A 13482-nucleotide genomic window follows, 5' to 3' on the forward strand; every position below is an offset into this window, starting at 1 on the left:
TTCCTTTATCAAATAAAATTTGTAAACCAGGACACAGAATTTGATGTTTTCTTAAGACAAATATCTTCAACCAAACGTCCTACTTTCTCTGAGCTAAGGCTAACTACTTGCTAACTCGTTTAGCTAACTTTAATTAACTTATTTTCTTAGTTAACTGTATATATTAATGTGACGTTATGGACAGACAGAAGAAAACTCACTTACCATGTTGTTAATGTTAACCTCAAATGAAGGGCTGTCCCTGTGGGACAGTAGGAAATGATCTAAATTACCCTGTTCAACATCATAAAATGGTACAATGTGTGAGCTACTGCTGTTGGTTGAATCAAATGGACCAACACTGTGGTCCACTTCTGCTTGTAAAGGACAGATGACCAAAATATAGCCTTGAGGAAAAAAGGAAATACATGTGTATGTAGATAAAATGGCAAAATTAGATGATAATAATAATAAATTTATATTATTAAACAGTAAAATGCCTAAATTGAATGTTAAAATCATTAGAACAAAAGTCATAATTATAAGTTATAAAATTTTAAAACTATTGAAATAAAAAGCTAAAATTAATAGATAAAAAAAAGTCAGAACTATAAGTTGTAAGTTAAAAAAAAATAGAATTATGAACCGAGAAGTCATAATTATGAGTTATAAGACAAAGACAGTCAAAATGATTAAATAAGTCTAAATTATGGTAAGATACTGAGATAAAAATTTAAAATTAGAGGATAGCAAGTCATGATTATAAGTTATAAGATAAAGACAATCAAAATTCTGAAATCTCTTATGGATGGTTATGAAATGAGTCAAAATGATGAGATGAAAAGTCACAATTATAGGTCATAAAGTTAGTAATTAAAGGTTTAAAATCTACATTAAAAGTCATGTGATAAGGTTTTTGGAGGATGCACCGCTACTGTCCTTCGCAGCCTCCCATATCCCAAGATTCTTTGTGTGCTGGAAAAGGAAAGAAAATAAGAAAGAAAGAAAGAAAGAAAGAAAATGGCAACATCGCGTGGCATAGATTGATGCTTTCGCCGGCCTGGGCAGCAGAAATCGTGACGTAAGGGTGGGAACATCTGGTGACGCAAACAGGAAATGCTCCCATGGTCAGACCGTCCCATTTAACAATGGTTGACGCGGCCCTCCAAGGTCTCTCTGACTCGCCTTCAAAGACCTCAAAGGCCAGGTCCTTCGAAGGATGCAGACCCTGAATTGGGACACGGCAACTGTGTCGTCAGTGAAGGGAGTTGACAACTGAATCATGCAACTGAACAAATCAGTAGGTTATATCCACAGAGCTCCCCTCACTGGTGACTGACAGCATTGTTAGCAGCTCAGTCATGACAAGTGTGCTGAACCAGTACCATGTTAAACTTACTCCAGTAAATGAGACCATCGGAATCAGGTGAAAGGCAGTGACCTAAATGGATCCGTCTCTGCTTCACACCATTGAACTAGATGAGCAATTTCTCATACCCTTAAAGATAAAAGAGTTGGTCCATGGTGCAACGAGCAGGACGAACTCTGCACTGCTACTCTCAAATCTAAAGTGATTGTTAAACTGATTGTTGTCGCTCACAACTGCAAAAGCTGCAGTCCCTCTGGCCTCCAGACTCTTACTTATGGAGTCCCGGCCTCATTCACTGCTAGTGTCCACCCGCAAGTCCTTGGGGTCACTGAAGGGATGGACAACCTGGAACACTGAGGGGTGAAAAATGTCAGCAGAACGTCTACAAGTTGGTCTGCACGGAGCTAGAGAGCTCTGGCAGGGCTGCCTCTGGGATCAGGCAGTGAGCTCCAGCTTTGTTGTCTTCCGGGGTTTACATCGAGGCAGCACCTTTGGACCCGGGTTTGTCTCTTCAGTACCCAATAAACAAATCTCATCACCATCAACTGTTCCAGAGCCATACAGGATACACCTTCAGTCATCCAGTCAGCTACGTCTGTAGTTGACTAGACACCTCCCTGGCAGTCATCCAGTTGCCACTATCTGTCTTGCTTCCGTTGCAGTTAGCTTGGTCTAATGTACAGCTTGGTAACTTCAGCTACCTATCAGCTCCTGTCTTCAGCATTCAGGTCCCTCAAATTGTGTCAGCTCTACAGAACACTGTTTCTCCCTCCACAGTCAGTATGTGCGTTACTTTGTGTCAATACCTGGTTCATTTTCCTGTAGTCGATGCTTTGTCTGAATCTCTCTTAGTTCTTTGTGGCAACCTCTCCTGCCCAGCTCTACAGGGACAGCAGTCTTAGATCCAAGCTCCCTGAGACCAGTTCCCCTCAACCCAGTCTTCACAAATGAGCTCTGAACCAGGCCCTCCTGTAGCCAGTTTTTTAACTGGTTTTGTTGTGCCCTGTGTGTTTCCACCACCTCTTCATGTCCCCTGGTGAAGTTCCGTCCCGTGTTTAATACTTGACAAGCAAAACGATGAGAGACAGAGCCATTTGTGAATTTTGCTTTTAGTGGTTGCCTGCTTCAAATCAAGTGCTGCAGGTCTTCTTGCTTCATGCTAACCAATGCACTTGACGCATTCGCCTCTAATCCTGCAGCTGAAACAACAAATGAAGTATTGACTACTATGTTTAACACCGATGTTCTCTTGTGATCTGTGTGCAGTAGTGTCGTAGTACTCTAAATCTGTCTTTGTCTCAAGACCACTTTTTTAAGTTCTTGGTCTCTTCTCGGAATCGACCGGATTTTTACTCGCTCTTGTCTTGGTTTCAGACAAAGAGGATTCTCTTTCAAGGCCAATCAAAACAACTGCAGAGATATGATGATTGAATCATTGTTTGTTATATGCAGTTCTCGATTATTGTTTTTAAGGGAAGAAAGGTACCAGAAAACCTTTTTTAGACAAAAAATTCTGTTGTGTGAGGTCGATGGTAAACCGGCACAAAGGCGTGTTGAAGTAGATTTTGACTCCTTTGCCTTTGTGTAAAATGAGTAAAATTCCTACATACAAAAATCACTATATTATCACAATAATTAAAGATAAAAACTTTATGAATTAATTTAAAACAATTTTCCCATGATACTCAGCTTCTTTGAGATGCATGCATGCATGCACTGTGGGTGTCACTCTGGTCTTGGTCTGAATTGTCTCACCCTGCCTTGTCTTTGGCTTGGTCGCAATCCTTCAAACTGTTGGTCTTGTTTCGGTCTTGATATACTTTGGTCTTCTTCTTGACTTGGTCTCAGTTGAGGTGGTCTTGAATCCACCAAGTCAGTGAGGTCTAACAAACGCATCTGTGTTTCCATCCTCAAAAACATTTGCCAAGCTGATTTTTCTCTGCGTTTTTTTAAATGTGTTTCATGTCTTACGGCCAACTTGATCACTTTTGCGTTTGCACACACTTGTACAGGAAACCTTCAATGTCATTGCTGGTGTGGTTCATGATAGGCTGCCTGATGTGTGCCGTGGCAGTGAGATTTCTGAGGAGAAAAAAAGCTGCAGCTCAGCCGGAATATGCAGAACACCATGCGAGAGAGATAAAAAGCATTCTGTGCTTCAGTGCCAAGTATGTGACACCCATTTGAGTGGGTAAAACATGGGACATTCACTGTAACCTATTGGGTTTCTCACTGTTGTATTCAAGGTGGTAGATTGGTCGTATCTCTAAATAACGATCTATGAATCGAAGAACAGGAAATAAACTAAGTAAGCCAAGACTTTAATAAAACCTTTTATTGAGTTTGTTTCAAAGTCTGGTTGCCAGACAAAATTTACAAAAGTTATCATTCAGTTTCTACCACACATTTATACATTTCTGTGCAATTCTGAGTTTACACTTTTAATTTTGTCATGTATTCTCAAGTAAAGCAAAAGACATCTGGGTCTGAGTAACAGGAGTCGACAACATAAATATCTGACTTGGTGGAGGGGCAAGGTAATTTTTTTACAACAGCTTAAATCACAAAAAAATACATTACATACAATAACCAGAGAGAACCAACTGTTTACCACTTCAGTTTTCCAAGTCAGTCAGAAGTCCAGTTGTTATGCAGAGAGATATTTACAGATACTGTAAGTGTTCAACGCACAATCTTTGAGTTCCTAACACGAAAAAAAGAACTCACGAACTTTCAAATGCAGAAAAAAAAGTCCATTCATAGCTGCTCAGCCAGAGTTGGAACTGATGACATTTGTGCACTGAGGTTCACAGAAAGAGCCAAAGCGTCCATAGATGTCTTTGGCTCGGACTGCAAAATGATACGTGGAGCCAGACTGGAACTGGGTCAGTGTGCAGGCCATAGGCAGCGGCAGGGCCTTCACCTCCCCAATCTTCTTCCAGTGCTGCTGTGATGCATTACTGCTTGAGTTGTCTTGATGGAAGGCATACAGGTGATAGCTTTCTACAGCCGCACAGGTCCGATCAGTCTCTGCCACACACCAGGACAGCACTATACCGGTCTGACTTGGCACCAGCTTCAACTGAGGCTGCTGTGGAAGTGACGTCCGCTCAGCCTCCGGGGGTAAGCGTGGGGGTGCAGGTGCAGATGGGAGAGGGGGCAACGCCATGCTGGTACCCCGGGTAGGCGTACTAGTGGTTACAGCACGGGATTTCAGTGGAGAGTCCTGTAACAAAGAGAACTGTTCAGCATTTCCTGAATGATTTAAAAGCAGCCATAAATCATTATTATAGAAAAGTGTGTCTAAATAAGGTTACAGAGAAAGTTTTTAAAAAGCTGAGATGCAAAAAAAAAAAAAAAAAATCACAAATTCCTTAACAGTAAAAATCCTGTCTAGCAGGAAAGGATAACTGCCATTGGTCGCCTTGTCAGCATAAAGTCTTCAGATTTTGCATGTTATATCAAAATGCAAACCGAATTATGCAAGACTTAACAGTTAAGTTGTAGAAGAACATAACCACAGCTGTCCAAAACATATTGAATGCAGTTCTACATCCTCACCAGTGGGGGGCGGTGGTGGACTGTCAACTGTGGATTGCTTGAAGAGGTCTGATTGCTTTGTGGCGACAACCTCGCTCCTGCACCTGAGGACAGGGCACATGAGAAATATTGAGAAAAATTACACGGGTAATAAAGATGTAAAACTCACAACGTATACACATGTTATCACTGTGCATGCACAAAATCAACATCTCATGCCAACAATACATTGTGTTGGGCTTACTGTTGGGAACGCTGACGACTGGGTGAGGACGCTGGACTGCTGTGGGCGTTGCAATGGCAGTAGGATTCTTCACTCCTGTCACTGGAGAACAAAGTACAAAGCAATTAGGCTAAAGGATTCATTTTAGTACAATATCGATTAGATTTATGGTTGCAAAAACAAACAAATGTATTTTGTTGAATCGGTAAAACTTTACCTTGTACATCATCATCGTCCTCAGTGAGATCGATGACGGAGCCCTTGGGTCGTGCCCCTGGGGCTGTTGCTTTGGCGGTGGTGGATCCTGTAGCTTGGTTATCTGATAAAAGAGACAAAAATGTCAATTTGAATAATAAAACCCCTCACAACTCTTCACATTGGGAGGTTCAGATTCTCATCTACACAATTTGCAGACCACAGTACGCCAAGTGGATTTCTTAGGGTCTGATATGAAGTATATATGGTATGCAGACACGGAATACAATAAACTGAGCTGGACCTCGGCACAATTTACCGAACAAAAGCCCTATTCGCATGGAACTAGTATTACCTGGGGACCTCTAGTAATTTGTGATAATTGTGGAGATCGTCTGTGATCTTCATCCAGTGCGAATCCGTCATCTCCGTCATTTATAAAGTAAAAATTCCACCACAAATTACCTATCATATTTCACCAAACACGGAAGTCATGTGATATTATTAGTTCCATCCGAATCATCATCTCTGTCATTTACAGAGGTTACACAGAGCCTTGACATCATATCCAGGGGATAATGTCAGTGAATTTGAGTGAAAACAGACTTTGCTTATCCCATGCAAATGCGCCACACAAAACACAGACGTGGTGGGGTGAAATTACTAAATCACATGAGGTCCCCAGGTAATACTAGTCCTGTGCAAATAGGGCTATAGTCAAACATCCACCTTTACATTATTCTTTCCTCCAGATAAACACTAGAAGGGCCAGAACTCCAAAACTACTAGAATGGCTGCAAGCAGTCATGTGGACCACTAGATTTTAAACTCTTTAATCTCTCGTGTAAATACCCAGATGAGTGATGAGTGATTCATTGTGTCGTGATATTTTTTATGTAAAAACGAAATAACACCAAAATGTACATTTTAACAAGTTTAATTATACATTCATCAATATTCATGTCATGGTACATAGTAAACTGTAATTATTGCATATATTTACACAAAACTCAGAACAAGAAAATTAACAAAAGTATGTTATTTGATTATGAAACATTATATTGTAGCACTTAATACGTAATAAAAAAAAAAGAAGAATCGAAAAAAGCTGGAAACAAGCTGATATAAAACAAAATGAAAAAAAGAGCCAAGAAAGATGTTTAGGCAATAGAACAATAAAACAACATACAATTATATAATACAAATGTTATAGACTAATTACATCAAGTACAGATAGGTACTTTTAGGGACAATACTGTTGTGATCACTGGTCACACTCTATGCAGATAACCGCCGCTCTCCTCGCACAACTGCCACACACATGCCTGTGGCATTTGCTGCAAGTGTCTGATGTTTTGTTCTGTTTGCAGCCCTTTCGGACCTGGCACTGCCTCCGTTTCTGTGCCTGCTGCATTGGTTGCATCCACTTCGGCCCACCTTGTGCCAACTGCCGCGCTGCCGCTTTCCCCTCCATGTGTTCAGCCCTCAGCTCCTCTGCCAGTTGCTGTAGGAATTTCCTCCGGGTTATCTTGTTGCTGGTGCACTCCTTGAATAAGATGTGGGCATTGATCCCAGCCAGGTCGAGGATGTTATAGAAGACTGCCACTGGCCATCTTTGCGTACCGCCTTTGACGGAGTATGCCCTCGCCATCTGGTCCAGGACGTCCACGCCATGCTTCGTGCCGTTGTGGTACATCAAAGATTCTGGCTTTGCCTTTGCCCCACTAAAGGTGCCAACACCTGTGTGCATGGTGCTCAGGATGCAGACATTCTTCCTTGGCTTTCCCTGGTACACAGTCAGAGTCGCATCACCACACTTCAGCACCTTTGTGCTGAACAGCTCTGCTTGCTGTTTCACGGAAGGGGGCAACTCCCGTTTTTGTTTGCCCATGGTGCCAACCAGGCTGGTATTCTTTGCTTGTAAGGCGGTGGCCAGTTTTAGGGACGTGAAGAAATCGCCTGTGGTAATGTTTCTTCCCTTCCCAAGGAATGGCTCCGCCAGACTCAGTGCCACACTCTCACCCACAATCTGACCTGCGCTCTGTGTCTCCTCCTTCCCCAGATATGGAGACCCGTTCACCATGTATTTGGAGTTGACATCTGCAGCCAACCAAAATTTGATGCCAAATTTATCGGGCTTATTCCCCATATACTGGGTGAACTTGCAGCGGGCCTTTGTGGGGAACAGCTGCTCAGCAATTGTGATGTTGATGCCGGGTTTGTAGCAGGCTATACTGTTCTGGATAAACTGGTCCCAAGTGGCCCGCACCAGGGCAAACTTATCATCCTGCAAACGCACACGCCGGGTCTCCTTCTTGTCAAAGCGCAGGAACCTCATTATATCCCTGAAGCGATTTCTTGCCATCGTTTGTCTGAAAAACGGAAAGCCCCATTCCTCAGACCACATACTGTCGAATTCGATATTTTTGGCGCACTGCGCGCCACGGACATACAACAGCGCTATAAACGCTTTGAGTTCAGCCACTGTCAGGTCCCATGAGCTGTTGCGGCGGTCCCGATGAGCCTCAGCTACAGTGCAGTCCCTAATGTGCTTCAGCATGCCATCATCAAACAGACACAGAAAGGCAGAGAGCGCATCCTTGACGTTGCTCTTTGCGTGCGCTGTGGGGCCAGCAGCTTCCGTTAGGCCATTTTGCATCTGCCTCGATCCTGGAAGTCCGTCTGGCTGAAGGACCAACCACACCGTCCCATCCTTCCCCTTTTCCACAGCTGCCTTCAGCTGAGATGACACCAGTGGTGGGCTGAGCACTCCAGTGGGCTCAAGAGCTGGTTCGGGGAGGCCTAGAAAAACAATAATAGCCTCATGATAATAGCCTAATAATAATAATAATAATAATAATAATAATAATAATAATAATAATAATAATATTCATAAATAAGAATAGAATTGGCAGAATAAGTCAATAGCCCAGGCTATAACTTAGCACAGGGCAGCGCAAGGCAGCAGAGCTCACCTTGAGCGCTTTGAGCCGTAGCCGCCGGGGAAAGCCATCTTTTTTTCCTCGGTAGACACTCTGAGTCACTCTCTGAGGAGGTGGTCTCATGTACCCAGGAAAGATCGCTTTCATTTCCGAGGTCGGATAGATCCCCATCTCCATCAGAATCATCACTGTCCAAGTTGTGAAACATCTTCAGGGCTTCGGCAGTATTCAAATTCTTCTCCGTCCTTTCCTTTTTGATGTGAGGGCTTGACTCCATCGCAGACATATCAATCACAACTAATCAATAATAACGAGTACAACAATATAATGATTAACTTACAAACAAATTAGCAAAAAAGCACAGCTGGAGACCGCTAACAAAGTTAGAGACAAGAGAGACAATGAAGTAGCAAACCACGTGAAAAAAAATGTAACAATGAAACCCTACGAAATGATGTGTGGTCAATATGACCGCTTATGGCCGAAATAGGTAAAACATATCATATTCTATTTGTCTTTTGTGCAATTTATATAAAAACTATTCTAAATTAAAATACAGACACTTTTAGGAAAAGTCAAGTAACAGCGGTATTGAATTTTTTCATTCAACAAAGTTAGTGCAAATATATGTTCCCTTCCCTTCCTTTATCAAAACACCATTGATCGTGACCTTGAATGTTTTCATTAGCAGCCATGATTACTGAAAATTAATAGTGTTCACGTTCTTCAGTAGCTGACATCTCTTGATATTGCTGTTACTCCCCATCTTACACTTGGAAAACAGAGGTAAAAAATATAAATGATTGTACTTGAACATCTGTATACTGATAAGAGGAAATAAGTTAAGAAATTTCCCCAAAAGCCCTAGTTCGCAGTGGCTAATAAAACATTCCAGTGTGAACAGATCACAGTCCTGAACTGACCCACATTCGTTGATGTAAGCAGAGAGCCAGCCAATTCTTTAACAGATGATAATGAGTAAGAGAAGAAAGAGAGCCAAAGTTTTAACTAAGGCTTTTTGTGGAGCAATGGCTCCTACATCTGTATGAAGGTGTATGTGTGGATATAGAGTTAGAGGCATGATTGGTGGGATTGTGCCGTGAATGGCTACACACAGACAGGTGTAATATAAAATTTCATTTTGTAGGGCTACTTTTACTTTTTGCACAAGACTCTCAGTTTAGGCGCGTGGGTTGCATTCAAGTCACATAAACTGTGATATGACTGTTCAGACTGAGGTTGCATTGCAAAAACTTTAGACCTGTAATAGATGGGTCACATCTAACAAGGAAAAAAATATTGTGCCTGCTTTCTGAAATAGCCTCTGGTCAGGACAATGATCTGATTGTTAGGGCTGTAAGGACACACATATAAAAACTGAAATTGCGACACTCAATCCACAAACCTGTCTTGAAATGTGAGAAGGCAGAATCGCGACACAACTTCCAGTCCAGATCCAGCCCTATGAGCTATAAGTAGCCCCTTTCACACAGAGACGCCGCATTAACACCATAGCAGTGGTTCGCCAGTTCTCCGCCGTTGGTCATTCATACAGAGTGAAGCACCGCGGGAGTAAAGACGAACCGCTGTGTAATTCACACAGAAAACCGGCACTGTGGCTCCTTAAGAGACGTGACGGTACACGTCATGATGGAAAGTAAATTACATAATCGCCATCAGTAAACAGGTCGATGTCTGACTGTCACTCGTGAGGACGGAGGCTGTTTTCCAGGGGAAAGTTCACTGAAGTCTCGGTCCGGAGGGCTGACCATTGTGGAGATTTATTTTCATCATAAACACTTGATGAGTTAAAATTTTTTGACGCTGTTTTTCAGGCAGAAATGTGACGAGTAGTTAGTAGGACAGACAGGAGGACGGGCGGGAGGACAGACGCTTCTCCATGTACAGCTGCTATATTTTTTTCCTCATATAAATTGCCAAAGTTTGGTTCTGTAACGTTGTTTTGTGGGACATTTCTCTTTATTTAGTTGAGTGAGGTGCAGTTAACAGACCATCAGATAGACACGCCCTCCATACACGCAGTCGGCTCATCCATTCACACTGGTTCAGTTTGCCAATACTGCGCCTCTGACGCTATCAGATGAGTATCATAAACATAAGTGATTGAAATGTTACATAAATAAAATGTTTAATTTAATTATTTATTTATTTTTTTTAAATTGAGGTTTGTATCGAATTGTGGGTCAAAAACCGCAATACAAACCGAATCGTGAGTTTGGTGTATCGTTACAGCCCTACTGATTATGTGTAGTAAGATGACAAACAAATAGCACAGATAGGCACATTGTTGTTTAAGCAATGGTAATAAACATTTAAATGTCATATGTTGTGATATGACATTTTGAATACCTCTAAAGACAACAGCCTTGTTCAGTCAAGTACCCTTACCTGTCTTTGATGTCAGAGACGTCCCTTGTGGTGGTCCTGGAGCAGTGGAACCTGTTGCTGCTGGCCCAGAAGTTGCAGGTGAGGAGGCTGAAGACATAGCTCCTGCTACTGAGACAGACTGAGCTGGCGTCCTGGCTGTGGTCACTGATACTCCTGCATTGGGTGTAGTTATCCCTCCAGCTCCCCCCTGGTACACAGCGCGTGCAAGAGAGATCTGGGTAGATGACATCTGGCCAGTGGAGGCCTGCATCGCTGGGGCGGTGGCAGCAGCTGGCACAGAGACCGGTGCTGTGGTGATGGCAGGAGCGGGCTTGAGTATGAAAGTAGCAGTTGAGGTGGTTTTGACCTTGTTGAGCGAGCTGGCTGCTGACAAAGACGAAACAGGGATGTTGACCAGTGTTCCCGCCTGGCCGTTAGCCATTGATAAAGGCAGCTGGATAAGCAGCGGCTGGCCGGTAGTCATCATGCTACTGCCAGAGGCCGTCTTCAGGAGCAGGGTGCCCGTTGGACTCTGAGTGGTGATGCCAGTGGCCAAGCTGGAGACAGCATTAGAGGTGGAGGTGATCAGCTGGAGGATGGGGGCCTGTGTCACCATGGTAGTGGAGGTGGGTGTTGTGACTTGAGCAGCGGTGGGAACTAACTGAGCTGACATGAGTGGAGCTGCTGAGGAAAACAGGAAATAATTGCATGTTATAGAATGTGATTGGACATTTTACTGAGGTTTTCATGGACCACACTCACACAGTGGCCATTTTCCTCTGATGTCAGGATAGGAAGCTCAAATATTGCACAGTTCTGTTCCAGGTTGCAATTACTAAGGGACTAATTGTTGAGATTTCAGTGTTCTAATTGATCAGCAACTGAACAGTAAAGTACATTTTGCACAGCATGCAAGTAATCTTGTATCTGACAACTGTTAGACAACAGCTAACATTAACATTCAACCCCCTCCTACATAACATCTCCACTGAATAGTTATACACAATATGAAAGGAAAGGCATGAATACATTCTGATTCATCATCACACATCTTGGACACATTCATTTATTTTCACTATCCATTTTTCTTTTCAGTTGCTGATTAATCTGGGAGTGTTGAAACTATAAACTGACCACGAAGAGAGGATAATGGCCACTGTGAGCATGTTCTATTGAACAACATTTTGTGTGTAACTAATACGTCTTTACTCGAAGAGTGCAAAAAAACAGAGGCATCTTGGTTGTCATTATAGCCATCATTTGTTTGTGCAAACAGAGTCATTAAGGTTAATTTCTCAATGTTCATCATGATGACAACTTAAATAGTCTCATTGAGCCACTTTTTAGCAACCACCATTTTTATGACTTTTAAGTGTTTTAAAATGAATTTATGTGACATAAAATTATGTATTGTGTGTCATAGAAAAAAATGTGTAAATATGATCACCACAGAGTTTATTTCAGGTATTCAACCAAATACATAATTCAAGAAACCCATTGACTTTGAGCAAGGGGACCAGGTAGCATCAGTGGTTGCATCAACCATTACTAGTTTTGATATCTATAAAAAAAAACAAAAAAAAAACAAAAAAACTTTCTTTGTACTGTGGAAGGAAACCAAAGCATCAAGACAGAACCACATGAACAAATGACAAACCACAATTTGGTTGTTGGGAGGTGACACTGCTCACAGCTCTAAAAGGACAAGACCAACACAACATCCAGCATAAAGAAAATCCTGCTACTCACCAGCTGTGTTGGACGAAGAAACAGTTGTTGGAGTCTGCTTTAGCTCCATGGAAGTCCGGACTAGCCTGTTTAGAAAGATTGCTTATGCTTAGAGCTGTTCACACTTAGAGCTATATGTGTCCACAACAGGAAGACGACAATGTCTAATGATACTAACATTTAGTTTTATTCAATTTTATACAGTCATCATTGAACAACTTAAGATTCCAGCTCATAAAGTACATGTCAGAGTTTTAATTAAAGCATTCGTCAGTATGTGAGTAGTGCTATGTGGACAAAATGTTTTGATAGTTTCATTGATGCATAATGACAATTGTCCCAGTATGCTTCTGTTCCTGTAACACAAGACTGTCAGAGTGGGACATTAGTTCTTTCATCATATTCTCGAAAGAATTCTGGTCTTCTCTTCACTCGCAGTATTTCATTGATAACGTCGCGAATCTCCCTCCAGCTGTCACATGACAGCATAGGGAATCGATGATCAATGTACATCCTTATTGCCCTTCTTAAGTTTGTTGGCAGCGCATCTTTGCCCATTAATCCAACATAATTGACCTTTGCGACCCAGTCACAGTAGTCATCATAAGGGACCAGGTAGCGGAATATGTAGGATGCGTAGCGGTCATGTCTGGGATTCCCTGAGCTTCTTCTGCAGTTGTGGTACAGCACTTTCTCCAATTGGGAAGTGATTGGGCGGAGTTTGATGTCTGCTCTGCAGTGTCCTTCACTGAATTCTGCCAACTTGTTTGCCATGGCAATATGACGTAACATGTCTTTGTTCTTGTCCTCCTTCATTTCTGCTTCTTCCTTCTCCTTGACAGACAGTGCAGCAGTCTCACCAACAGAGGGCTCTACTCTCTCTTTGGGAACCACAGGCTGCGGCTCAACTGTCTGTCGACGCAGCACGCTGTTGGGAGGAGAGGTGCAGTTTTAACTACACTCTGCACTGCCTGGAGAAAACGCTCAGGCTTCACATTGTTGAACGTCACAAGACTCAGGACCTGGACCCGTGCGGGGTTACTTTGCAGGTGCAAAACACAGACTGGCACGTGCGTTTGTTTATTCCAAACCAGTCTTAGGAAATGTTTCGAGTGAAG

General features: G+C 42.4%; 2 protein-coding genes across 12 annotated transcripts in view; both read right to left on the minus strand.

Annotated features, from left to right (window-relative positions):
• Positions 1 to 335, minus strand: part of grin2bb (glutamate receptor, ionotropic, N-methyl D-aspartate 2B, genome duplicate b) — a 105680-nt gene extending 105345 nt beyond the window's left edge. For all 4 annotated transcript variants that reach the window (XM_037099398.1, XM_037099453.1, XM_037099444.1 and 1 more), the window contains exon 1: positions 205 to 335. The gene's annotated coding sequence lies outside the window, so the exon portion shown is untranslated. The remainder of the gene's footprint in view (positions 1 to 204) is intronic.
• A 3333-nt stretch (positions 336 to 3668) lies between these two features.
• Positions 3669 to 13482, minus strand: part of LOC119018170 (activating transcription factor 7 interacting protein) — a 31741-nt gene continuing 21927 nt past the window's right edge. For 3 of the 8 annotated variants that reach the window (XM_037095644.1, XM_037095653.1, XM_037095662.1), the window contains 4 exons: positions 12386 to 12450; positions 10658 to 11320; positions 8282 to 8545; positions 5467 to 8108 (listed from right to left, as the gene is read on the minus strand). In XM_037095644.1, coding sequence (XP_036951539.1) covers positions 6571 to 8108; positions 8282 to 8545; positions 10658 to 11320; positions 12386 to 12450 — 2530 coding nt within the window. In that variant the 3' untranslated portion in view covers positions 5467 to 6570. Of the gene's footprint in view, positions 4575 to 4909; positions 4993 to 5132; positions 5214 to 5328; positions 5431 to 5466; positions 8109 to 8281; positions 8546 to 10657; positions 11321 to 12385; positions 12451 to 13482 lie in introns of those variants that run through there. The other 5 variants (XM_037095693.1, XM_037095685.1, XM_037095679.1 and 2 more) reach the window with 4 other exon arrangements.

This window comes from Acanthopagrus latus, chromosome 1 (assembly GCF_904848185.1).
Source record: "Acanthopagrus latus isolate v.2019 chromosome 1, fAcaLat1.1, whole genome shotgun sequence".
Taxonomy (NCBI): Eukaryota; Metazoa; Chordata; class Actinopteri; order Spariformes; family Sparidae; genus Acanthopagrus; species Acanthopagrus latus.